The 25,311-nt window shown below is 36.2% G+C and overlaps 2 protein-coding genes across 2 annotated transcripts in view; both read left to right on the top strand.

The window, feature by feature from the left end:
* The first annotated feature begins 10,043 nt into the window (after positions 1 to 10,043).
* LOC138332580 (uncharacterized) lies at positions 10,044 to 24,082 on the top strand. Its single transcript, XM_069280582.1, has 14 exons — positions 10,044 to 10,708; positions 11,494 to 11,630; positions 12,210 to 12,306; positions 14,756 to 14,919; positions 15,309 to 15,367; positions 15,824 to 16,122; positions 16,479 to 16,928; positions 17,701 to 17,858; positions 18,153 to 18,258; positions 18,942 to 19,093; positions 19,771 to 19,811; positions 20,299 to 20,414; positions 21,579 to 21,658; positions 22,642 to 24,082. Exons 1-14 carry the CDS (start codon positions 10,559 to 10,561, stop codon positions 22,778 to 22,780), a joined length of 2,148 nt encoding a protein of 715 aa, XP_069136683.1. The 5' UTR covers positions 10,044 to 10,558; the 3' UTR covers positions 22,781 to 24,082.
* Positions 23,425 to 25,311, top strand: part of LOC138332579 (uncharacterized) — a 30,804-nt gene continuing 28,917 nt past the window's right edge. Inside the window, exon 1 of the mRNA XM_069280581.1 lies at positions 23,425 to 23,577. Coding sequence (XP_069136682.1) covers positions 23,425 to 23,577 — 153 coding nt within the window. The remainder of the gene's footprint in view (positions 23,578 to 25,311) is intronic.

Genomic DNA, 25,311 nt, shown 5'->3' with positions numbered 1-25,311 from the left:
CCTACTAGACTGGTAGGGGTGACATCAATGTATATAGAAAACAAGGCCTACTAGACTGGTAGTGGTGACATCACTGTATACAGAAGACAAGGCCTACTAGACTGGTAGGGGTGACATCACTGTATATAGAAAACAATGTCTACTAGACTGGCAGGGGTGACATCACTATATACAGAAAACAAGGCCTACTAGACTGGTAGGGGTGACATCATGTGTTTAAGCCAAAACTATTTTATCCTCTGTAAGTCTTTTTATTAAATCAACATTTACAATTTTGTTTTAGATTTTGCTTGCCTTTTTCTTATCCTGATCTTTTAATTACAATCCTTGTTTATACCCTGGTACTAATGCCTGCCCTGTAGTTTGGCCCTTAATGACCTTAGTTGTCGATGGGCCGTCAAACTCAAACAAACAAACAAAAGTATACAGAAAACAGGGCCTACTAAACTGGTAGTTGTGACATCACTGTATACAGAAAACAAGGCCTACTAGACTGGTAGTGGTGACATCACTGTATACAGAAAACAGGGCCTGAGTCACATCACTCTATACAGTAAACAAGGCCTACTAGACTGGTAGGGGTGACATCACTGTATACAGAAAAACAGGGCCTACTAGACTGGTAGGGGTGACATCACTGTATACAGAAAACAAGGCCTACTAGACTGGTAGGGGTGACATCACTGTATACAGAAAACAAGGCCTACTAGACTGGTAGTGGTGACATCACTGTATACCAAAAACAAGGCCTACTAGACTGGTAGTGGTGACATCACTATATACCAAAAACAAGGCCTACTAGACTGGTAGTGGTGACATCACTGTATAGAAAACATGGCCTACTAGACTGGTAGGGGTGACATTACTGTATACAGAAAACAGGGCATACTAGACTGGTAGGAGTCACATCACTCTATACAATAAACAAGGCCTACTAGACTGGTAGGGGTGACATCACTGTATACAGAAAACAAGGCCTACTAGACTGGTAGTGGTTACATCACTGTATACAGAAAACAAGGCCTACTAGACTGGTAGTGGTGACATCACTGTATACAGAAAACAAGGCCTACTAGACTGGTAGTGGTGACATCACTGTATACAGAAAACAAGGCCTACTAGACTGGTAGTGGTGACATCACTGTATACAGAAAACAAGGCCTACTAGACTGGTAGGGGTGACATCACTGTATACAGAAAACAAGGCCTACTAGACTGGTAGTGGTGACATCACTGTATACAGAAAACAAGGCCTACTAGACTGGTAGTGGTTACATGTATACAGAAAAAAGGCCTACTAGACTGGTAGTGGTGACATCACTATATACTGTAAACAAGGCCTACTAGACTGGTAGGAGTCACATCACTATATACTGTAAACAAGGCCTACTAGACTGGTAGTGGTGACATCACTGTATACAATAAACACGGTCTACTAGACTGGTAGGGGTGACATCACTGTATACAGAAAACAAAGCCTACTAGACTGGTAGTGGTGACATTACTGTATACAGAAAACAAGGCCTACTAGACTGGTAGTGGTGACATCACTGTATACAGTAAACAAGGCCTACTAGACTGGTAGTGGTGACATCACTGTATACAGTAAACAAGGCCTACTAGACTGGTAGTGGTGACATCACTATATACTGTAAACAAGGCCTACTAGACTGGTAGTGGTGACATCACTGTATACAGTAAACAAGGCCTACTAGACTGGTAGTGGTGACATCACTGTATACAGAAAACAAGGCCTACTAGACTGGTAGTGGTGACATCACTGTATACAGTAAACAAGGCCTACTAGACTGGTAGTGGTGACATCACTATATACAGTAAACAAGGCCTACTAGACTGGTAGTGGTGACATCACTGTATACTATAAACAAGGTCTACTAGACTGGTAGTGGTGACATCACTGTATACTGTAAACAAGGCCTACTAGACTGGTAGTGGTGACATCACTATATACAGTAAACAAGGCCTACTAGACTGGTAGTGGTGACATCACTGTATACTGTAAACAAGGTCTACTAGACTGGTAGTGGTGACATCACTGTATACTGTAAACAAGGCCTACTAGACTGGTAGTGGTGACATCACTGTATACTGTAAACAAGGCCTACTAAACTGGTAGTGGTGACATCACTGTACACTGTAAACAAGGCCTACTAGACTGGTAGTGGTGACATCACTGTATACTGTAAACAAGGCCTACTAGACTGGTAGTGGTGACATCACTGTATACTGTAAACAAGGCCTACTAGACTGGTAGTGGTGACATCACTGTATACAGAAAACAAGGCCTACTAGACTGGTAGGGGTGACATTACTGTATACAGAAAACAAGGCCTACTAGACTGGTAGTGGTGACATCACTGTATACTGTAAACAAGGCCTACAAGCCTGGTAGGGGTGACATCACTGTATACAGAAAACAAGGCCTACTAGACTGATAGGGGTGACATCACTATATACTGTAAACAAGGCCTACTAGACTGGTAGGAGTCCATCACTATATACTGTAAACAAGGCCTACTAGACTGGTAGTGGTGACATCACTGTATATAGAAAACAAGGCCTACTAGACTGGTAGTGGTGACATCACTGTATACAGAAAACAAGGCCTACTAGCCTGGTAGGGGTGACATCACTGTATACAGAAAACAAGGCCTACTAGACTGGTAGTGGTTACATCACTATACAGAAAACAAGGCCTACTAGACTGGTAGTGGTGACATCACTATATACTGTAAACAAGGCCTACTAGACTGGTAGGAGTCACATCACTATATACTGTAAATAAGGCCTACTAGACTGGTAGTGGTGACATCACTGTATACAATAAACACGGTCTACTAGACTGGTAGGGGTGACATCACTGTATACAGAAAACAAAGCCTACTAGACTGGTAGTGGTGACATTACTGTATACAGAAAACAAGGCCTACTAGACTGGTAGTGGTGACATCACTGTATACAGAAAACAAGGCCTACTATACTGGTAGTGGTGACATCACTGTATACAGTAAACAAGGTCTACTAGACTGGTAGTGGTGACATCACTATATACTGTAAACAAGGCCTACTAGACTGGTAGTGGTGACATCACTATATACAGTAAACAAGGCCTACTAGACTGATAGTGGTGACATCACTGTATACAGAAAACAAGGCCTACTAGACTGGTAGTGGTGACATCACTGTATACAGTAAACAAGGCCTACTAGACTGGTAGTGGTGACATCACTATATACAGTAAACAAGGCCTACTAGACTGGTAGTGGTGACATCACTGTATACTGTAAACAAGGCCTACTAGACTGGTAGTGGTGACATTACTGTATACAGAAACAAGGCCTACTAGACTGGTAGTGGTGACATCACTATATACAGTAAACAAGGCCTACTAGACTGGTAGTGGTGACATCACTGTATACTGTAAACAAGGCCTACTAGACTGGTAGTGGTGACATCACTGTATACTGTAAACAAGGCCTACTAGCCTGGTAGTGGTGACATCACTGTATACTGTAAACAAGGCCTACTAGACTGGTAGTGGTGACATCACTGTATACTGTAAACAAGGCCTACTAAACTGGTAGTGGTGACATCACTGTACACTGTAAACAAGGCCTACTAGACTGGTAGTGGTGACATCACTGTTTACTGTAAACAAGGCCTACTAGACTGGTAGTGGTGACATCACTGTATACTGTAAACAAGGCCTACTAGACTGGTAGTGGTGACATTACTGTATACTGTGAACAAGGCCTACTAGACTGGTAGGGGTGACATTACTGTATACAGAAAACAAGGCCTACTAGACTGGTAGTGGTGACATCACTGTATACTGTAAACAAGGCCTACTAGACTGGTAGTGGTGACATCACTGTATACAGAAAACAAGGCCTACTAGACTGGTATGGGTGACATCACTATATACTGTAAACAAGGCCTACTAGACTGGTAGAAGTCCATCACTATATACTGTAAACAAGGCCTACTAGACTGGTAGTGGTGACATTACTGTATACAGAAAACAAGGCCTACTAGACTGGTAGTGGTGACATCACTGTATACTGTAAACAAGGCCTACTAGCCTGGTAGGGTTGACATCACTCTATACAGAAAACAAGGCCTACTAGACTGGTATGGGTGACATCACTATATACTGTAAACAAGGCCTACTAGACTGGTAGGAGTCCATCACTATATACTGTAAACAAGGCCTACTAGACTGGTAGTGGTGACATTACTGTATATGGAAAACAAGGCCTACTAGACTGGTAGTGGTGACATCACTGTATACAGAAAACAAGGCCTACTAGACTGATAGTGGCGACATCACTATGTACCAAAAACAAGGTCTACTAGACTGGTAGTGGTGACATCACTTTGAACCGAAAACAATGTCTACTAGACTGGTAGTGGTGACATCACTATATACTGTAAACAAGGCCTACTAGACTGGTAGTGGTGACATCACTGTATACAGAAAACAAGGCCTACTAGACTGGTAGTGGTAACATCACTGTATACAGAAAACAAGGCCTACTAGACTGGTAGGGGTGACATCACTGTATACAGAAAACAAGGCCTACTAGACTGGTAGTGGTGACATCACTGTATACAGAAAACAAGGCCTACTAGACTGGTAGGAGTCACATCACTCTATACAATAAACACGGTCTACTAGACTGGTAGGGGTGACATCACTGTATACAGAAAAAACAGGGCCTACTAGACTGGTAGTGGTGACATCACTGTATACAGAAAACAGGGCCTACTAGACTGGTAGTGGTGAAATCACTGTATAGAAAACATGGCCTACTAGACTGGTAGGGGTGACATTACTGTATACAGAAAACAGGGCCTACTAGACTGGTAGGAGTCACATCACTCTATACAATAAACAAGGCCTACTAGACTGGTAGGGGTGACATCACTGTATACAGAAAACAAGGCCTACTAGACTGGTAGTGGTGACATCACTGTATACAGAAAACAAGGCCTACTAGACTGGTAGTGGTGACATCACTGTATACAGAAAACAAGGCCTACTAGACTGGTAGTGGTGACATCACTGTATACAGAAAACAAGGCCTACTAGCCTGGTAGGGGTGACATCACTGTATACAGAAAACAAGGCCTACTAGACTGGTAGTGGTTACATCACTATACAGAAAACAAGGCCTACTAGACTGGTAGTGGTGACATCACTATATACTGTAAACAAGGCCTACTAGACTGGTAGGAGTCACATCACTATATACTGTAAATAAGGCCTACTAGACTGGTAGTGGTGACATCACTGTATACAATAAACACGGTCTACTAGACTGGTAGGGGTGACATCACTGTATACAGAAAACAAAGCCTACTAGACTGGTAGTGGTGACATTACTGTATACAGAAAACAAGGCCTACTAGACTGGTAGTGGTGACATCACTGTATACAGAAAACAAGGCCTACTAGACTGGTAGTGGTGACATCACTGTATACAGTAAACAAGGTCTACTAGACTGGTAGTGGTGACATCACTATATACTGTAAACAAGGGCCTATTAGACTGGTAGTGGTGACATCACTATATACAGTAAACAAGGCCTACTAGACTGGTAGTGGTGACATCACTGTATACAGTAAACAAGGCCTACTAGACTGGTAGTGGTGACATCACTGTATACAGTAAACAAGGCCTACTAGACTGGTAGTGGTGACATCACTATATACAGTAACAAGGCCTACAGTAGTACATCACTATAGTAAACAAGGCCTACTAGACTGGTAGTGGTGACATCACTGTATACTGTAAACAAGGCCTACTAGACTGGTAGTGGTGACATCACTGTATACTGTAAACAAGGCCTACTAGACTGGTAGTGGTGACATCACTGTATACTGTAAACAAGGCCTACTAGACTGGTAGTGGTGACATCACTATATACTGTAAACAAGGCCTACTAGACTGGTAGTGGTGACATCACTGTATACTGTAAAGAAGGTCTACTAGACTGGTAGTGGTGACATCACTGTATACTGTAAACAAGGCCTACTAAACTGGTAGTGGTGACATCACTGTACACTGTAAACAAGGCCTACTAGACTGGTAGTGGTGACATCACTGTATACTGTAAACAAGGCCTACTAGACTGGTAGTGGTGACATCACTGTATACTGTAAACAAGGCCTACTAGACTGGTAGTGGTGACATCACTGTATACTGTAAACAAGGCCTACTAGACTGGTAGTGGTGACATTACTGTATACAGAAAACAAGGCCTACTAGACTGGTAGTGGTGACATCACTATATACAGTAAACAAGGCCTACTAGACTGGTAGTGGTGACATCACTGTATAGAAAACAAGGCCTACTAGACTGGTAGGGGTGACATCACTATATACTGTAAACAAGGCCTACTAGACTGGTAGGAGTCCATCACTATATACTGTAAACAAGGCCTACTAGACTGGTAGTGGTGACATCACTGTATACAGAAAACAAGGCCTACTAGACTTGTATTGGTGACATCACTGTATACTGTAAACAAGGCCTACTAGCCTGGTAGGGGTGACATCACTGTATACAGAAAACAAGGCCTACTAGACTGGTATGGGTGACATCACTATATACTGTAAACAAGGCCTACTAGACTGGTAGGAGTCCATCACTATATACTGTAAACAAGGCCTACTAGACTGGTAGTGGTGACATTACTCTATATAGAAAACAAGGCCTACTAGACTGGTAGTGGTGACATCACTGTATACAGAAAACAAGGCCTACTAGACTGGTAGTGGTGACATCACTATGTACCAAAAACAAGGTCTACTAGACTGGTAGTGGTGACATCACTTTGAACCAAAAACAATGTCTACTAGACTGGTAGTGGTGACATCACTATATACTGTAAACAAGGCCTACTAGACTGGTAGTGGTGACATCACTGTATACAGAAAACAAGGCCTACTAGACTGGTAGTGGTGACATCACTGTATACAGAAAACAAGGCCTACTAGACTGGTAGGGGTGACATCACTGTATACAGAAAACAAGGCCTACTAGACTGGTAGTGGTGACATCACTGTATACAGAAAACAAGGCCTACTAGACTGGTAGGAGTCACATCACTCTATACAATAAACACGGTCTACTAGACTGGTAGGGGTGACATCACTGTATACAGAAAACAGGGCCTACTAGACTGGTAGTGGTGACATCACTGTATACAGAAAACAAGGCCTACTAGACTGGTAGGAGTCACATCACTCTATACAATAAACACGGTCTACTAGACTGGTAGGGGTGACATCACTGTATACAGAAAACAAGGCCTACTAGACTGGTAGTGGTGACATCACTGTATACAGAAAACAAGGCCTACTAGACTGGTAGTGGTGACATCACTGTATACAGAAAACAAGGCCTACTAGACTGGTAGGGGTGACATCACTGTATACAGAAAACAGGGCCTACTAGACTGGTAGTGGTGACATCACTGTATACACAAAACAAGGCCTACTGGTGTGCTTGATTGTTTGATGTTTCAGTGAAGGTTAGAGACAATTAAAGGTTTTAACCGTTACAAATAGAAACAACACCAAAATATTGTTTCATCTTAAAATATAGAGATATTTATACACGCAACACATCGCTTTCATTGGTGTTTTAACAGGACAATCATCTAACCAACAAAATTTCTATCAACCGGATGGTTAAGGTGTTACAATATATTATTAGTATCCCTCGGTTTTGTGACTCTAACCCCTCGTTGGACAGTTGTCGAGTAGTAACCGCATGCAAATGGGTTTTATTTTAGATTCCTGATACCCACCCTTAACTCTTAATCACCCACATTCCTGCACGACCCTAACAGTTTATACTACTGCCAAACTTCAAGAGACCCTGGTCTTTTACTTTCTCCAGAAATATATTGGTTTGTTTTGGCTTCCCTACATTCGGTTTTCACTCAATTTGATATTTTCGTTTTGTTTCATCATTACCAATTTAAAACTGTATAGGACTGAAACCTTTCCGATTCAACCGCTTTCAATTGTTCACTTTCTGTCGGCGGCTATTGTCCATTATCTGAAAATGAAACCTAACTGATGAATATCTTTAATGTAATGTATTATCTGTATACAAAGTCATTTTATGACCTTACAACTCAAGTGCTCTTCAATTACTCTCAATATCTTTTAAATAATAAATACATAAATAAATAAACGTCACTGATAAAAAAAGTGGGAACAAAAACTAGGATGATGGGGGAGAAAAACATATTTCATAGTTTCAATTGTGGAATCGAAGTACGTCAGATATATTTAAATACGCACTGATTATCCTCTTAGCTTACTGGATGTAAAATTTGATTAAATTGCGTGCTATTATAAATAAGTTGTTTCCTTTATCTGCTTCCGGACTCGTGCATATTATCATAGATGTAATCACATCGGCTTTCGCTGGAAACTGAAATACTGGCTTTTGTTTTCAGAAAGTTAATGAGTTTACAACGAACTCTTGACATAAATAGATATCCCTATAAAGATCCAGAAATATCTTAGGAATATGTTGTTCCCCTGAAAGTTATTTTTGCCGTCAAAGAGCGAAAACTTTGAAGATCTTTTCTTTGTCAGTCTATTGAAATTCATAAGGTTTGGTAATTAAGCTGTGAATATCATCCAAATGGCTTCAAGTGCCTTTTAAACGTTAGTTACAACGCCAACGCATAATAATATAAATAATGAACTGTTAAATTGTTGTTTTTTATGCCTTAAGTATGTTTAGATGGTAAAAAAATCACTTTACATACAATCACTGTAAAAATGGGAAATTAAATTGTAGACCACAATTTGGCTTTATGGTCTCACCGTATGTACTCATTTCACTTCACTATTGATGTAAATAAATGATTTTTGGCAGTACTGCCAAAATCATTTTCAGCTCTTATTTGTTCATGTAAAATTAAAACCTATGCATTGAAAGTACTGTAATTTCTTTTAACGTATATATCTATTGTTTGTGTCCTTTTCAATCAAACCATCCCGGTTTCTGAACGTGACCTTCATAATATTATGTTACCGAAAATGTGTGCCGTTTATGATAATAATGTTGATTTAGACAATAGACTATACTAGGTTTTAATCGTAACCTGCTATTGTTTTTGAGATACGTATTCAAGTTTTAATATTTAGTTTACGCCAGGACAGAAAGTGGTTTCGGGTTTACACCTGGTAAATTTATTACACGTATCAGCGATTTAGATAAGACAATCGTCTCTTGAGCTATAACCTCAAAATATTTTAAATGGTATTTTTAATAAAATTTCAATTATTTTTCACATACCATTTTTATGTCTCAATATCCGATATATTTTCCGAAAAAATCCGCCTGCTAAATGTAGATTAGGGTTCTGATATACGCCAGTCCAAATCGTGATGGTAGATAACCTAGTGAAGTGTATAGTTACTAGTTTTACTGATAAAGGTTTGTTACCACCTCTCCCTGCCCCCTCCCCACTCTCAGACCGGTGACCTTCTTATATCATTGTCTTGTTAATTATTATCAATTAGACGTACATTTATATAACTAACAAAAATATGAGCAACCAATACAACCAATTAATACAACCAATTACCAACCAATACAACCAATTAATACAACCAATTACCAATTAATACAACCAATACAACCAATTAATACAACCAATTACCAATTAATACAATCAATACAACCAATTAATACAACCAATTACCAATTAATACAACCAATACAACCAATTACCAATTAATACAACCAATACAACCAATTAATACAACCAATTACCAATTAATACAACCAAGACAACCAATTAATACAACCAATTACCAACCAATACAACCAATTAATACAACCAAGACAACCAATTAATACAACCAATTAATACAACCAATTACCAACCAATACAACCAATTAATACAACCAATTACCAATTAATACAACCAATACAACCAATTAATACAACCAATTACCAATTAATACAACCAAGACAACCAATTAATACAACCAATTACCAACCAATACAACCAATTAATACAACCAATTACCAATTAATACAATTAATACAACCAATTACCAATTAATACAACCAAGACAACCAATTAATACAACCAATTACCAACCAATACAACCAATTAATACAACCAATTACCAACCAATACAACCAATTAATACAACCAATTACCAATTAACACACACTTTCGGTGTTTTTTTAATTTTTTTTTTTTTTTTTTTGCTTATGTTAAAATATAGAGTTAGAAGGAAAGTACGAAATTCAAACATATATTTTTTATGGATTAATATGAATAAAAATGCGACAATATAAAATTAAAGCTACTACACTGCTGTACACACATCTTTTTATAAACATTTTCTGGGAATTTTTATTTAGCTGTTATTTCGTAAATAAAAGTTTAATGCTTCTGAAAAATATTGTTACTTTGATTGACGTCGTCACAAAGATATAATACACTGCTTACTTGAAGGGGCGGGGCTCCGGATACCTGCGCACTTGATGTCAGTATATATCCTTATTTGTATAAGACGCAGAAAACAGATTTGTCAGTGTGTGAAAAGTTTTCGAAGCAACACTAGGGATTATTTGCTGCTGAAATTCATCATGTTTTTACTATTGTCAATTTATATATTGTCCTCACAAGTATGGGTAAGTAATAATGAATTCAGTAATTTGAATCTTTTATCATATAAGTTATGTAAATTTGTTCTCGAAATTTTACACTTGCGAAATGTTACCATTGGGCTTTTACGCTTTGGTTTATTTCTCGTGGATACCATATTTCAAATCACAGACAAGTAATACTTTATGACAAAGCACTGGAAGCACGACTTAGAGCAAATAAAACAATTGGACAAGTTTGGATAGCAATAAAGTCAACTTTTCTGTAAAACAATCATAAAAGGTTGATTACGAGTATACAGATAAAAAAAAACTGACAACTGTATTAAAACCATATTGTAAGAGGTCCGACCTGTATCTAAAGTCATCATATGAAGTTTTCGCTTCATTTAGCAGTACGATGAGTTAACAGTGCTATAATCTGTTAAATTCGTTTTTACATGTCGTCCTTGCTCTATCGTTGCGTTCATACAAGATTCGTAATGTTTGGAATTACTGCAAATCAGCTGTCTTTCGCCTGCTATTTACTTTCGCGAGTTTTGCGACCAAGTAAATTCGCGAAAGTTTATCTCCACGAATTATCTCCACCTATATTACTGATTCTGATAGGAATTTCCGGATTATTTTTTTTAAATCGCAACTGTTGATCTTCGCGAAATTGAATTGCCGAGAAAGAATGTTGGCTAACAGTAATTGAAACGTTACTAAAACATGTTTGATAGTTTAGTTCTAAGCTATGTGTACGGTACATAATACTGACTAACGTATTTGTTCCATTTTGTTTATCTGTTTGTATCTTCTTTTATTTCAAGCTGTCATGTGGCGCCGGAGTTGTAATGATAAAGTTCGAAAGCTACAGTAACCATATCTACCAGACTAGAAATGGCAGCTGTAGCGACAACAGTGACTCGTACCTTGACATATGCATAGACACAGAACCCCTAAACAGGTACAGTCAAACTTGCCCTAGCAACCACCTCTGTAAGAATACCAAATGCTCTTTGTTAGACCGCTTTCTCAGGTTCCACAAAGGTTAGTTTCAACACGATTTGTCCATTGCTTAAGGACCTATTGGCTATACAGACCATTTTTTTCTTGGTGGTATTTATATAAGTTTTACTGTATACAAATACGGGTCAAACATACATTGATAAGAATGAATTATAATAATTTCTTGAGTAAGTTTTGCTTTTGAATAATTTGCAAACGCAAAAGTCAGTATCATCAACTTAGCATGGCTTTTTTCATATGATGAAAACCTACTCAAATGCTTAATTAGAAAAAGATTAATTTATTTTTTGTTTGAATAAAATGAAAATAAATATTTTTCTTCTGGAATGGAATAAAGTAGTGCACATTGACTGAATGCACATCAATTTCACGAAAACATTTGTATGGTACTTTTGATATACTGGTTGATTTGCTTTACCGAGATTGAATTTTACAAACTATTCAACATTAAGTTACATTTTTATAACTGTTGTTCATTAGTCTAATATATACACTGTAATTTTCACTAACCTTTCAGTAAATGTGGAAGAACAGACGTCTACTGTGGTACAGACAATTTTACATTCGGACCGAAAATTGGAGAATTGCCGAACCCATTCAACTTCACATTCGAGGTAAATCAGACCATACTATAAACCCCCTTATTTTCACGAGATACACATTTTCGCGGTATTTCGGGGGGGCTCTAACGCAAATTCAAATATTACGCAAATGATTGTACAAATACGCGCTTGTCCATAAGAGCCCGTGATGTTAATATTAAGAGGACGCAAAGTATTGTATTCGTGGAATGTAAAGTTGTTTACACAGTACAGTTAATATTGTTGTGACGGTTGTCGAACCTTTGCAACACTGGTTCAAAAGATCACAAAGGTTAGTTAAAATCATATGGAAGCTCTTTCAGTAAATGTAGAAGAAGAGTCCAGGAAGCCAAGTTTTTACATGGTTATCAGTTGATTGATTTAGTCCGCACGTATGTTAAGACAGTTCATTAGTTCTGTGTTGTTTTAACAATGTTTAGACAGTTCATTAGTTCTGTGTTGTTTTAACAATGTTTAGACAGTTCATTAGTTCTGTGTTGTTTTAACAATGTTTAGACAGTTCATTAGTTCTGTGTTGTTTTAACAATGTTTAGACAGTTCATTAGTTCTGTGTTGTTTTAACAATGTTTAGACAGTTCATTAGTTCTGTGTTGTTTTAACAATGTTTAGACAGTTCATTAGTTCTGTGTTGTTTTAACAATGTTTAGACAGTTCGTTAGTTCTGTGTTGTTTTAACAATGTTTAGACAGTTCATTAGTTCTGTGTTGTTTTAACAATGTTTAGACAGTTCATTAGTTCTGTGTTGTTTTAACAATGTTTAGACAGTTCATTAGTTCTGTGTTGTTTTAACAATGTTTAGACAGTTCATTCTGTGTTTGTTTTAACAATGTTTAGACAGTTCATTCTGTGTTGTTTTTTAACAATGTTTAGACAGTTCATTCTGTGTTGTTTTAACAATGTTAAGACAGTTCATTCTGTGTTGTTTTAACAATGTTTAGACAGTTCATTCATTCTGTGTTGTTTTAACAATGTTAAGACAGTTCATTAGTTCTGTGTTGTTTTAACAATGTTTAGACAGTTCATTAGTTCTGTGTTGTTTTAACAATGTTTAGACAGTTCGTTAGTTCTGTGTTGTTTTAACAATGTTTAGACAGTTCATTCTGTGTTGTTTTAACATTGTTTAGACAGTTCATTAGTTCTGTGTTGTTTTAACAATGTTTAGACAGTTCATTCTGTGTTGTTTTAACAATGTTTAGACAGTTCATTAGTTCTGTGTTGTTTTAACAATGTTTAGACAGTTCATTAGTTCTGTGTTGTTTTAACAATGTTTAGACAGTTCATTAGTTCTGTGTTGTTTTAACAATGTTTAGACAGTTCATTAGTTCTGTGTTGTTTTAACAATGTTTAGACAGTTCATTCTGTGTTGTTTTAACAATGTTTAGACAGTTCATTCTGTGTTGTTTTTAACAATGTTTAGACAGTTCATTAGTTCTGAGGTGTTTTAACAATGTTTAGACAGTTCGTTAGTTCTGTGTTGTTTTAACAATGTTTAGACAGTTCATTAGTTCTGTGTTGTTTTAACAATGTTTAGACAGTTCATTAGTTCTGTGTTGTTTTAACAATGTTTAGACAGTTCATTAGTTCTGTGTTGTTTTAACAATGTTTAGACAGTTCATTAGTTCTGTGTTGTTTTAACAATGTTTAGACAGTTCATTAGTTCTGTGTTGTTTTAACAATGTTTAGACAGTTCATTAGTTCTGTGTTGTTTTAACAATGTTTAGACAGTTCATTAGTTCTGTGTTGTTTTAACAATGTTTAGACAGTTCATTAGTTCTGTGTTGTTTTAACAATGTTTAGACAGTTCACTAGTTCTGTGTTGTTTTAACAATGTTTAGACAGTTCATTCTGGGTTGTTTTAACAATTTTGTAAGACATGAACAGCGATCAGAAATGAATAGGTAGGCTTCAGCATCCTTAAAGTGGTAAAATTAGGATTGATTAATTTCAACCAGAAATCAGAAGATCTAAAACAAAATTGATAGTATGATTATTACCGGTTTTTATCTGTTTTAAATGATCAATGCTTTATCACTTTTAGAAAGCTAAAACTGATTTTTCATTTGTGCGGGACCTGTATAGTATTTTAGATTTAAATTCATAGATTAACTTTTACCACTTTTTAGGATGCTGAAGCTATTCATTTTTGATCGTGTTCAGCGGAAATAAATGTGCTTTCCAGTATTGACCAACTTTGACGAAAGTAGTAATAGGTTGAGTGACTGTATGTCGAGCGATGGGATGATGTGTTGAACGTTTAGATAATACGAGTTTCGAGTTTTTAAATATTATGTCGAGCGATGAAACATATTATTCCAAGCGGGCGTTGGGATGGATTGTCTAACATGGTGTCCTGATAGGATGTTTTCCAGAGTCGATGTAATTGAAAAACATAACACGAAATGGAATATATTCATGTCTTAAATGTCTATTGAAGTTTTAACAAGTCAATTTGCTCTTTTAGCATAACTTTTCAATTCGGATGTCTGCCTATGATGGTAATGACGATGATGATGACAATAAAGATGACAGTGATTATCTACTTGGATCAATACTGTACAACAGTACAAAGGAAAGTTGTTCTATGAGCTCCCCAGTAAATCAAACACTAACTCACGGTCCGATCAGGTAAGATATTCCTATTAAGTCAAATTATAGTCAACTAATATTTAATCAGTCTTTGCATATTACAGAGTTACCTCCCTTGGAGGTAAATATCCATTGTGACGTCATTATTTTATGAGCAAAATTCACATCGTTTTCTCTGACGTTATGCACGCAAAAACACCTGACGTCATAATCAGTACGTAACTGCATGGACAGATAACTCTGTAAATAACAAAGTAAAAGAGAAAAGAGGAAAAAAGAAAGATAAAGAAATGAAGCTTTCGCGAAAATAAAAGATACAAAAAAATAAGAAAGGGACCAAACGAAATCAAAATTTTACCAGATCAAGCTAAATTGGTTAATACAAAAATCTTGAAACAGTTGATCACCGTTTTCTATTTTCTAACCAGTGTCAACGTGTCCTTGACGTTCGTATGTAACGATGATGAAGAAAATATCCATGGTGCAGGTAAATACTCTATTTAATTATATATCCAACTTTGTATTTTTCAGAAGAAATGAGATATTCTATTATACTATATTAGCAATTACATTGTACGTGGATGCCTTATGTCAATTTTATATAACAAAACATATAATCAAGTAAATTTCACAAATTGTAAAAAAACTTGTCTCGAAACATTTGTCTCAGATATGCTCTACCTAGGCACATGTTTCATTTTATGGGATTCTACTTTTTTCTGGGAACAGCAACGAATTAGATTTCTAAAAAAACGGTTCTATGTTAGCTTTGTGTCGTTTCTTTTCTTTAAAAGATTCGAATGTCATACTGTCTTAGATAGTTTTTTTATTTGACAATTAATTAGTATAAGCAACTTATTTACTAGTTTCTTTCAGAACCAATATCACTCATATCAATAAATGCATGTTAAAAGTTCAAAACTATTATATTTTTCAATTCTAGGATCAAAAGGAGCACAGAGTAACCCAGATAGCGGGATAAGGAACAAATTTGAACCTAGCAACACTGCAGCACCTAGCGCAACTACAGAACCTATCAACATTACAACACCGGACAACACTACAACACCTAGCAACACTACAGAACCTATCAACACCACAGAACTTAGCAACACTACAGAACCTAGCAACACTACAACGTCTAGAAACATTACAGAACCTAGCAACACTAAAACACCAATCAACACTACAACACCAATCAACACTACAACACCACCGATCAACACTACAACATCAAGCAACGCTACAGAACCTAGCAACACTACAGAACCTAGCAACACTACAGAACCTAGCAACACTACAGAACCTAGCAACACTACAGAACTTAGCAACACTACAGAACCTATCTACATTAAAACACCTAGCAACACTACAACACCTAGCAATACTACAAAACCTAGTAACACTACAGGACTTAGCAACACCACAGAACCTAGCAACACTACAGAACCTAGCAACACTATAGAACCTAGCAACACTATAGAACCTAGCAACACTACAGAACCTAGCAACACTACAGAACCTAGCAACACTACAGAACCTAGCAACACTACAGAACCTAGCAACACTACAGAACCTAGCAACACTACAGAACCTAGCAACCTAGCAACACTACAGAACCTAGCAACACTACAGAACCTAGCAACACTACAGAACCTAGCAACACTACAGAACCTAGCAACACTATAGAACCTAGCAACACTACAGAACCTAGCAACACTACAGAACCTAGCAACACTACAGAACCTAGCAACACTACAGAACCTAGCAACACTATAGAACCTAGCAACACTACAGAACCTAGCAACACTACAGAACCTAGCAACACTACAGAACCTAGCAACACTACAGAACCTAGCAACACTACAGAACCTAGCAATACTATAGAACCTAGCAACAGTATAGAACCTAGCAATACTAGAAAACCTAGCAACACTACAGCAAATACTACCACTACATCGCCTACCGCCTCTACAACACCTGCCACCACTACTAACTTCTCAACATTATCTACCACTACTGGCCCTTCTACTACACAATCATCTGATGTAAGTGTAATATTAGATGTTTTAGATTACTCTTTCACTTTTTTTCGTGCAAACGTGTGTTTTATGAAACATTTAAATTGCATGAATATTATAAGACTGTTTATATATGGCTATCAAAGACAGAGATAAGCGCTATTTACCCCAAGTCACCAACATTTTGTGAAACCCAAGACTTGCGGAGGGTTCTGTAACATTTTGTGATCCCAATGGTAAGATATTCGAACTTTAATAACCACATATGAAAGAGGTTTTTTTTCTCATAGCTCGACAATTGTCACGATTTACAACTATGATCGCCTGACTTTTTGAGAATTGACAATAACAGCATTGTATATAAATAAAATAAATGGCGTACTATGTTTTTGTGAAACATATAATGAAACGCATTCCACTATTTCAACATTAAATATTGGCCTACATTATGATAATTATGAATTTCATTCTGAAGTGTAGGCTGCTCAATATGTTTCAATAAATGTTTAGCATTGTTTAAATTATTACTTTTCGGTTTTTTCCTCAAAATTTGTGATAATAAGATTATTATATAACAATTTTGATATCGCACCCTTTATCAGCCTTTGACCTGATATCTGCCCTCGGGCTATGAATACTTACTGCAGCATACATGCTAAGATGCTGCATATTTATTAAGACTGATGGTTGACTAATTTCTCTCATATGTACCACTGTTTAGTTTAATCTTGGTGTTGTGTTTTGTTTGGTTTTGCTTGTTTTTTGCATATATTCATTACACTTTTTTATTTTTCAAAAGTTTTCAAAGGTAGGAGTGGGAATGATAAAGTTTCAGAGCTACAACAATCCGACTTCCAGGTGCCAAGACGGTAGCTGCTGCGACTACAACTGGAATTCTTATTGTACACCTTGCGACCCTTACATAGAGATATGCATCATGACAGAACAGCCGTACAGGTAGATACAACTTACAACAAAGTATATGTTTGATTTAACTGTCTTTATTTAAACAATGATTCTAATTAAGCTCTCTATATGATGTTGAGTGCTTTGGTTTTTTTGCGTTCAGCTCCGACATGTTTTCCACAAATACCATGAATTTATTTACATATAATTACGTATAATTATATTCAACTTTTCTTTATTGCAGTGAACCTTTTAGATATTTTTGGCCCTTAGAAGAAAACAAAAACTAAATTGTAGTAACGATGTAAGAGATTCGTTTTATTCACTTATTTGTTTACTTTTCAGTACATGTAAATATTCTGGAAAGACACGTGTCCATGAAAATACAGATGAATTCGTATTTGAATCGACAATCGGAGGAATGCCGAACCCATTTAGCTTCTCCACCGAGGTAATGTATACACGGGTTGAAATGAAATGTTTTTCATTTAACATTTTTTTCATGTTTCCAGTTTTAAACGTTGAAATTCTTCGTTATATAGTTGTGAAATAGTATCTTAGATTTGTGTTAATGTGATATGAAATTTTATTAAAATTGCCGCTAAGTTTCAATTTTTGCTCCCCAAGACTCGCAAAAAATAAAAACTCAGAATCTTGTAATAACATTTTATATGAGATCAACTTTCACTTAAAATCTTATATATTATATGTATATACATTTAACATAAAATGATACAATATAATTCATGTATAGTTTAAGTTGTTAATTTAAACCCAAAAAAAATGAAATTTCAACACTTTTAAGAGAAATCAAATAACTATGATAAAGAAAGCGTTTGAGGCATCCATTATCATTCAAATGGCTGAGTGGGAAAAATCACGAGTTGTCTCCTTTACCATGAGACTTTGATCTTAAAAGCGTTTTTAAAGCATGTTATAGTTAATGATTTTAATGTCATTTTACCTAGAATTTTTTTTTGTCTTTTTTAATTCTGAACAGAATTTGTTTCCGTTGATGCTAGGTTAATTAAGCGCTCGGCCTTAAAATGAGTGGAATGGAATTGTACTTCTAATTTACATATTACAATTGTCTGACGAAACATCAACTTACCTTGGTTTTGATTTATGTAACAGCATGGTGTATCAATAAACATCACAGCTAAAGATGATGATGGGAGTTTGAACCCTGATATTATTGGATCAGCAAGTCTATCATACACCAATATAACGGAGCTCTGTTCTGTGGCCGGGCCAATGCACCGAACCCTTAACAGCGATACTATCAGGTAAGATACACATTACCACTGTCCATAGTTATAGTGAAACAATACATATCCATCATTTTACCCCCGTAACGAAGAGTCGGGGATGTACTGAAATCAGCTTGTGTGCCCGTCTAGTTGTCTGTCTGTCAGTAGAACAATATTGTCCGAGCATGTCCTCGAAAACTGCTGAGTCAATTATAATGAAAAATAGTTTAGGGACATGTGTAATTGTGCTTGCGGGGTTTTGGGGCCGAAATGGTTGTCATAGAAACCAGATCACTATATACTAATTATAAAAATGGGAAAAAAAATCGTGATCTTAACTTCTAGAGGACTACATTACTTAATATTATTTGAAATTGGTTTGTAGCGACGCTCAACTTCAAAGCCAGACAACTTGATATATTGTTTTGATATATCAAACTAACTGTCAATCTGTTGTCGCGCACAGAGCCTTCAGTTTTGCTACGATATATTTTAAAAATAAGATTGATATGATTCTTTGGTTGCTGACATTATTATTAAGGAGAATAACAAATGCAATGCAAAGCCTTAAAGATACAAGAATTATAAAAGCAAAATGAAATGAAAACAAAAGTCGGAAGAAAAAGAAGTTTCAAAGAAGTTTGCCGTTTGTTTTCTTCTTCAGAGTATGGGATACAACAGGTTTACATTTCAATTTTCTCATTCTTTTTTAGTGTCAATGTTACATTGGTCTTTGTGTGTGGCAGCAACCCAGGTAGGTATTCTATAATCTTACAGCCTCTATCACAGGTAGTCTGTATCTTATTGTGTAAGTAATTCTATTTCTCAGGTAATTGTGTAAAAAAGTTTACAACCCAGGTAAGTATACAATTTTTCTTGGTACAAGAAGCTAATTAGATTAAAAAAAATAAAAAAAACGAATGATTGTTAGATTTATGTCATTTGATGATTGATTATCATAAACAACTTTTTGACTAGGTTGCCTCAAAACCAATATAACTAAAACCAATTTATGCTTAAATGAAAAGGGACACATAACAGCCAGTCTACCACTACAACACCTAGCAACACTACAACGCCTAGCAACACTACAACATCTACCACCACAACAACGCCTAGCAACACTACAACATCTACCACCACAACAACACCTACCACCACCACAACACAAACCACCACCATAACACCTACTACCATTACAATACTTACCGCCCCTGAAACACCTACCTTTAATTCTAAAGCAATAACCACAGCTGACGTGTCTACCAACAGTCAGGATATATTTGCCACCTCGGTAACGACTGTCAACGCTCCGTCCCAGAATTCTACAAAACCAGGACAACAAAGCTCGAAAGAGGTGAGTTTCTTTGAAATTGTTTTAACTGCATATATATTTTTGAAATAAATAACTAGCACGTCGTATACAGGTAATTTAAGTGCTTAAATCAGGAGGACATCATAAACAATTCTTTGAAATAATTTTCTTGCAAAATTTCCATTAAAAGGTTCGTAAAAAAAGGTCAAATACGAGTTTTTAAACGTTTCTGAAAAATATTAAATACTGAATATAATATTGTCTATAAGGAATTAAAGGTAGATATATTTTTTTTATTTTCATATATTTATTTATTTTCAAGGGAAGGCATGAACAATGTACTTAACGTAAATTAAGCCCAAATAGAAATTAACAAATAAATTATAAATGATAGATAATAAGGAATTGATTTCTATAATTCTCCATTTGTCAGAATACTTACACAATACTTAGACCAGGTAAAACGCAGCAACGTCTTCAATACCATATATATTTTCAATGCTTAACCGGTATGTTGTTATTCCATATGGCAGTCCTAGCAGACATGTCTGGCTCATTAACATATGCAAGGTCAAGAACTGATTGTAATGACGTTGTATTAATCTTTCGGTAGACGTTGCTGCCGATCAGGATTTCACATGTCATATATGAAAATAAAAGTGAACGTTATTGCATACATTTTCATATATACGTAAAAGGTCATGTGTATGTGTGGTTTATCTGTCTGATTTACGTCCGCATGCTTGTAGGTGTTATGTCACACGTGTTAAAAACAAATACAGATATTTGTGTAATAATGTAAAATCTATAATAACAAAACTTCAAAGGCATTGAAATCATTTATTTTTGGTGAGAAAAATACATCATCTTTATATGTTTTAATGCCTTATAGCTTTATTCCTTTGTGGAAAGTTTTGTGTATATTTTGTTTGTGTGTGGTCTGTTTACCTTGTTGGCCAACAAAAATAACGCAACAGCCTTTGTCATGTATTTGTGAGCGTAACGTCATATTTTGTCTGAGTTAACGATGTTATATATGCTCACAAAGTAATGACGTCACAATAGATACCTACCCGCAAGGGAGATAACTCTCTGTAATTATTATTAAAGGACTGTGACATATCCCATTAACGAACTTGTTTAAGTTACAAAGTAATGATTTGGATAATTGTAACATATCTTAATGATTTGATTGTGCGTTGGCAGGTTACAAACTTATTGGCCGTGGTGATATGTTTATTGGTGCTCCTCGTTATTGTAGCTGTGATCGGATCCTGTGTTCTAAGGTATTTAATTTACGGTATTCATTTAATGAAAACCAATTTGTTTCAAATACGTAAAGTAAAATCATATTTGTTGAAATCGCGAAATTCAGTAACTTTTAAAATATATTTGCATCGAAAACGCTAAATTACTTCGCCACGAAAATAAGCTGGTTTAGGATTTAGGGTCAAAATATAAGCTCTTTCATATTGATTATTGGTGAACATCCCTTAATTAGATTTGAATGTTAAATTGTAACTAAATAAATAGTACATATGTTGTATATTATATGGATAGACTAGGTTGCAGTCAGAGTTGTATTCTTTGAAAGTCTCTTATCAACCAATCAGGATGAAGCTTTTTAGCTTTCTAAACGAAGCATAGTGGATTTTTTTACAATTTGGGTTCCTAAGAAGGGTGTACACATTTCTAAACATGATTATCTTTTACCAAAACATTCACATAGATTTAAAGCACATTTGGTAATTGAACTGCTTTATATACGTGTTTTATCATTAACAATAATAATAAGAACAAAAGTTTTGCTTACTTTTGACCATCCTCGATACTCCAGGGGTTCCGATTACTTACGATCTCTACACCTCTAGACTATCTCATAGTAAAACTCAAGACAGCCCAGGGGAACACATCTGAACCAATCACAGGCCTATAAAAAATCTTTGACGACTACAGAGAGAGCGACGCCCACTTTCAAAGCCACACAGTCAACCGCAGTGTACCGTTCTATGGCTCTTTTGATGTACAGCAAAGGACTAAATTATATGTTCTGTTCTGTTGCCTCCAGTTTTTCTATTGAGATAATCCATGGGTGTATAGATCGTAAGAGATCGGAACCCCTGGATTATCGAGGATGCCTTTTGACCTATAAGTATGAATGAAATCATGCAAGACTCAATTCAAGAAATTGAAAGTTAAAATTTGATTACATATGGCATTACATTGCATGACTTGCTCAGCACACAACCGCTTTTACTGTCATTTTCAGAAGATCTAGGAGACGCCGGAGGAATAAAGAAAACACAGGACGGCTTGCCAGTACAATGTACAATGCCACTGATGTGTGTACAACTATGGAACGTATTCCTATCACTTCGACAAAAATAACAGAAGATAGCTTTTTGTAAATAATTTGATGTGGATGACTATATATTTTAAGATATGGCGTATCATTCAAATAATTTCTTAGCTCAACAAATCTAAAGAAACGCTAACGTATTAGTATCATCAGTGTTACCGGGAGCTCTGTGGTGACGGAGCTATTTTTCAATAATATTTCCGTATTTTGCAGTTAATGTTAACATATCTTGTATGGATATGATCTAGTCAACATACCTGATTGAATGTGAGTGTTTTTGCCGATGTTCGTGGAGACGTTAATCTGAAAATGACAAAAGAGTAAAATCGAAAGTCCCGGAGGCACCATAGCAACGCGGATGGAATCTGCTGCGAAGATGAAGCCTGGACAGTAAGTTGAAAACAAAACAAGAATGATTAAATGCCATCGTTGTAACGGACAATTCTGCATTGGTTGCCTGGTTATCAACACCCGTAAGTACCCCGTGGTTTTGTCCACTTTGTAGAGTGACAGTGAAGAAAAGCATACTAATTGATAGAAAAATCGAGGAGAGATGTCTATATATAATGGAGGTATACGAGCAAAGGATTACAGAGCTTGAACTCATTGTCAATACAGAGGTGAAGGGTTGTATTAAGAAAGAAGTTAAAAACGGAGGAATTACAGACTAACATAGATGCGACTGTGTCGGAAATGAGAGAACGGACGGAACGTGAAGATAACGAAGTCATGTTTGGAATCCCAGAACAACCAGAACACGATTGGCGAAAACGTATGGAGGCCGATACGGCTGTTGCACGGCAATTGTTAAAGGTGTTAAACGGAAATCAAGGGAGACCAGAGAAGGTTTTTTGACTAGGAAACCAGATGCAAATACCACATGCCGTCCAGTCCTTGTGCGACTCGCCTCTTTGGAAACAAAGAAATCATTATTCCGGAACATACCTAAACCAACTTTTATCTGTACTTAATTAACACTCATTTTACTTACGGACATGAATATTTTTTAATTAAAATTGTTAAATTTATTCCAATGTAATAATTTTGGATATGATAATAGAGAGAAATGTTAATGTATGTCATATTTCGGATCACAGTAGTGACCGTCTCATGTAAAAGACTGTAGTTAATTTGGACAACGTATCGTTACCATATTGGATGATTATTTTTACCTTTACTGTTCTTCAGGATGTTTGTGTGTAATATATATTCTTGGACTAATAATAGACTAGAAAGGACGGCGCTAAATCATTGTAAATAAAAGATTCAGTATTTCGGTGTCGTATCCTCCTTGTCATTCAACTCAGTGACAAACTATACGCATGTTTATCATATTCACTCGATTTTAATAAATTTGCTATTTAACCAGATGAAGCATCGTGTTCATAATTCCCTACCCTCTAAGTTATGTTTGAAACATACCCAGCCACCAGTAATCGAGCTATGTCATGTGTTTGTTTTACTATTTGTAAGCATAACCCAAATAGTAGAGCGGCATAGAGAAAAATCAGGCATTTTTTTTTATACAAGAACGAAACTTCATGAACTTTGGCATGCGATTAGCCTAGACTACCAAAATAATATTTAAACCGGGAGCAAGTTGCAAAATTTACCCACTTCCGTTTTTATCAGGATGGCCGCCATTTTCGTAGGTTAAACTCAACAATGTAATGAAATAATATGCTGTACGTCTTAATAATAACATGAAACTTGGCCTGTTAGTAGTGAAAACTACCAAAAAAATATTAAAAGCGGGAGCAATTGAAAAAATTACCTACTTCCGGTAATTCCAAGATGGCCGCCATTTTCATAGGTAAAATTAAATAAAGTGATGAAATAACATACTGCAAATCTCAATAAAAAATGAAAATTGACATGTAAGTAAAGCCTACCAAATTAATATCAATATCGCGAACCATTACAACATGTGCTTACATCCGGCTTTTTCCATTTTCATAGCCAACTAAGAGAAGTTTTTTTTGGTTTCACTTTGGTTTTATTAGTTTAACGTCCTATTAACAGCCAGGGTCATTTAAAGAAATGCCAGGTTAGATGGTGGAGGAAAACCGGAGTACCCGGAGAAAAACCACCGACCAGCGATCAGTACCACACAACTGCCACACATAGGATTCGAACTCGCGACCCAGAGGTGGAGGGATTGTGGTAATATGACGGGAAATCTTAACCACTCGGCCACCGCGGCCCCATAAGAGAAGTAATGGAATACCATACTAATCGTTTTAATAAAAAAAGTAAAACTTATAGTAAAATTTAACAAAGTAATGAAATGATATGCTTTACGTCTTAATAATAACAGGAATTTTGGCATGTTAGTGGCCAAGACTACCAAATTAAGATCAAAATCGGGAGCCATTGCAAAATATGTCAACTTCCGGTTCTTTTTCAAGATGGTCGCCATTTTCGTAGTAATGAAATAATATGCTGTATATGCTGTCAAATAATGTAAACGTATCAAGGCTTTAACATTTTCTTGTATTCGTGTTTCGACTTTCACATAATCGCTATTTAAAAATACCTGAAATGAAATTTTTTTTTTTTTAAAAAACGAAAAAAATTTAC

Source organism: Argopecten irradians, chromosome 10, assembly GCF_041381155.1.
Source record: "Argopecten irradians isolate NY chromosome 10, Ai_NY, whole genome shotgun sequence".
Taxonomy (NCBI): Eukaryota; Metazoa; Mollusca; class Bivalvia; order Pectinida; family Pectinidae; genus Argopecten; species Argopecten irradians.
Note: the sequence above shows the minus strand (reverse complement) of the source record. Positions and strands in the feature narration are given on the sequence as shown.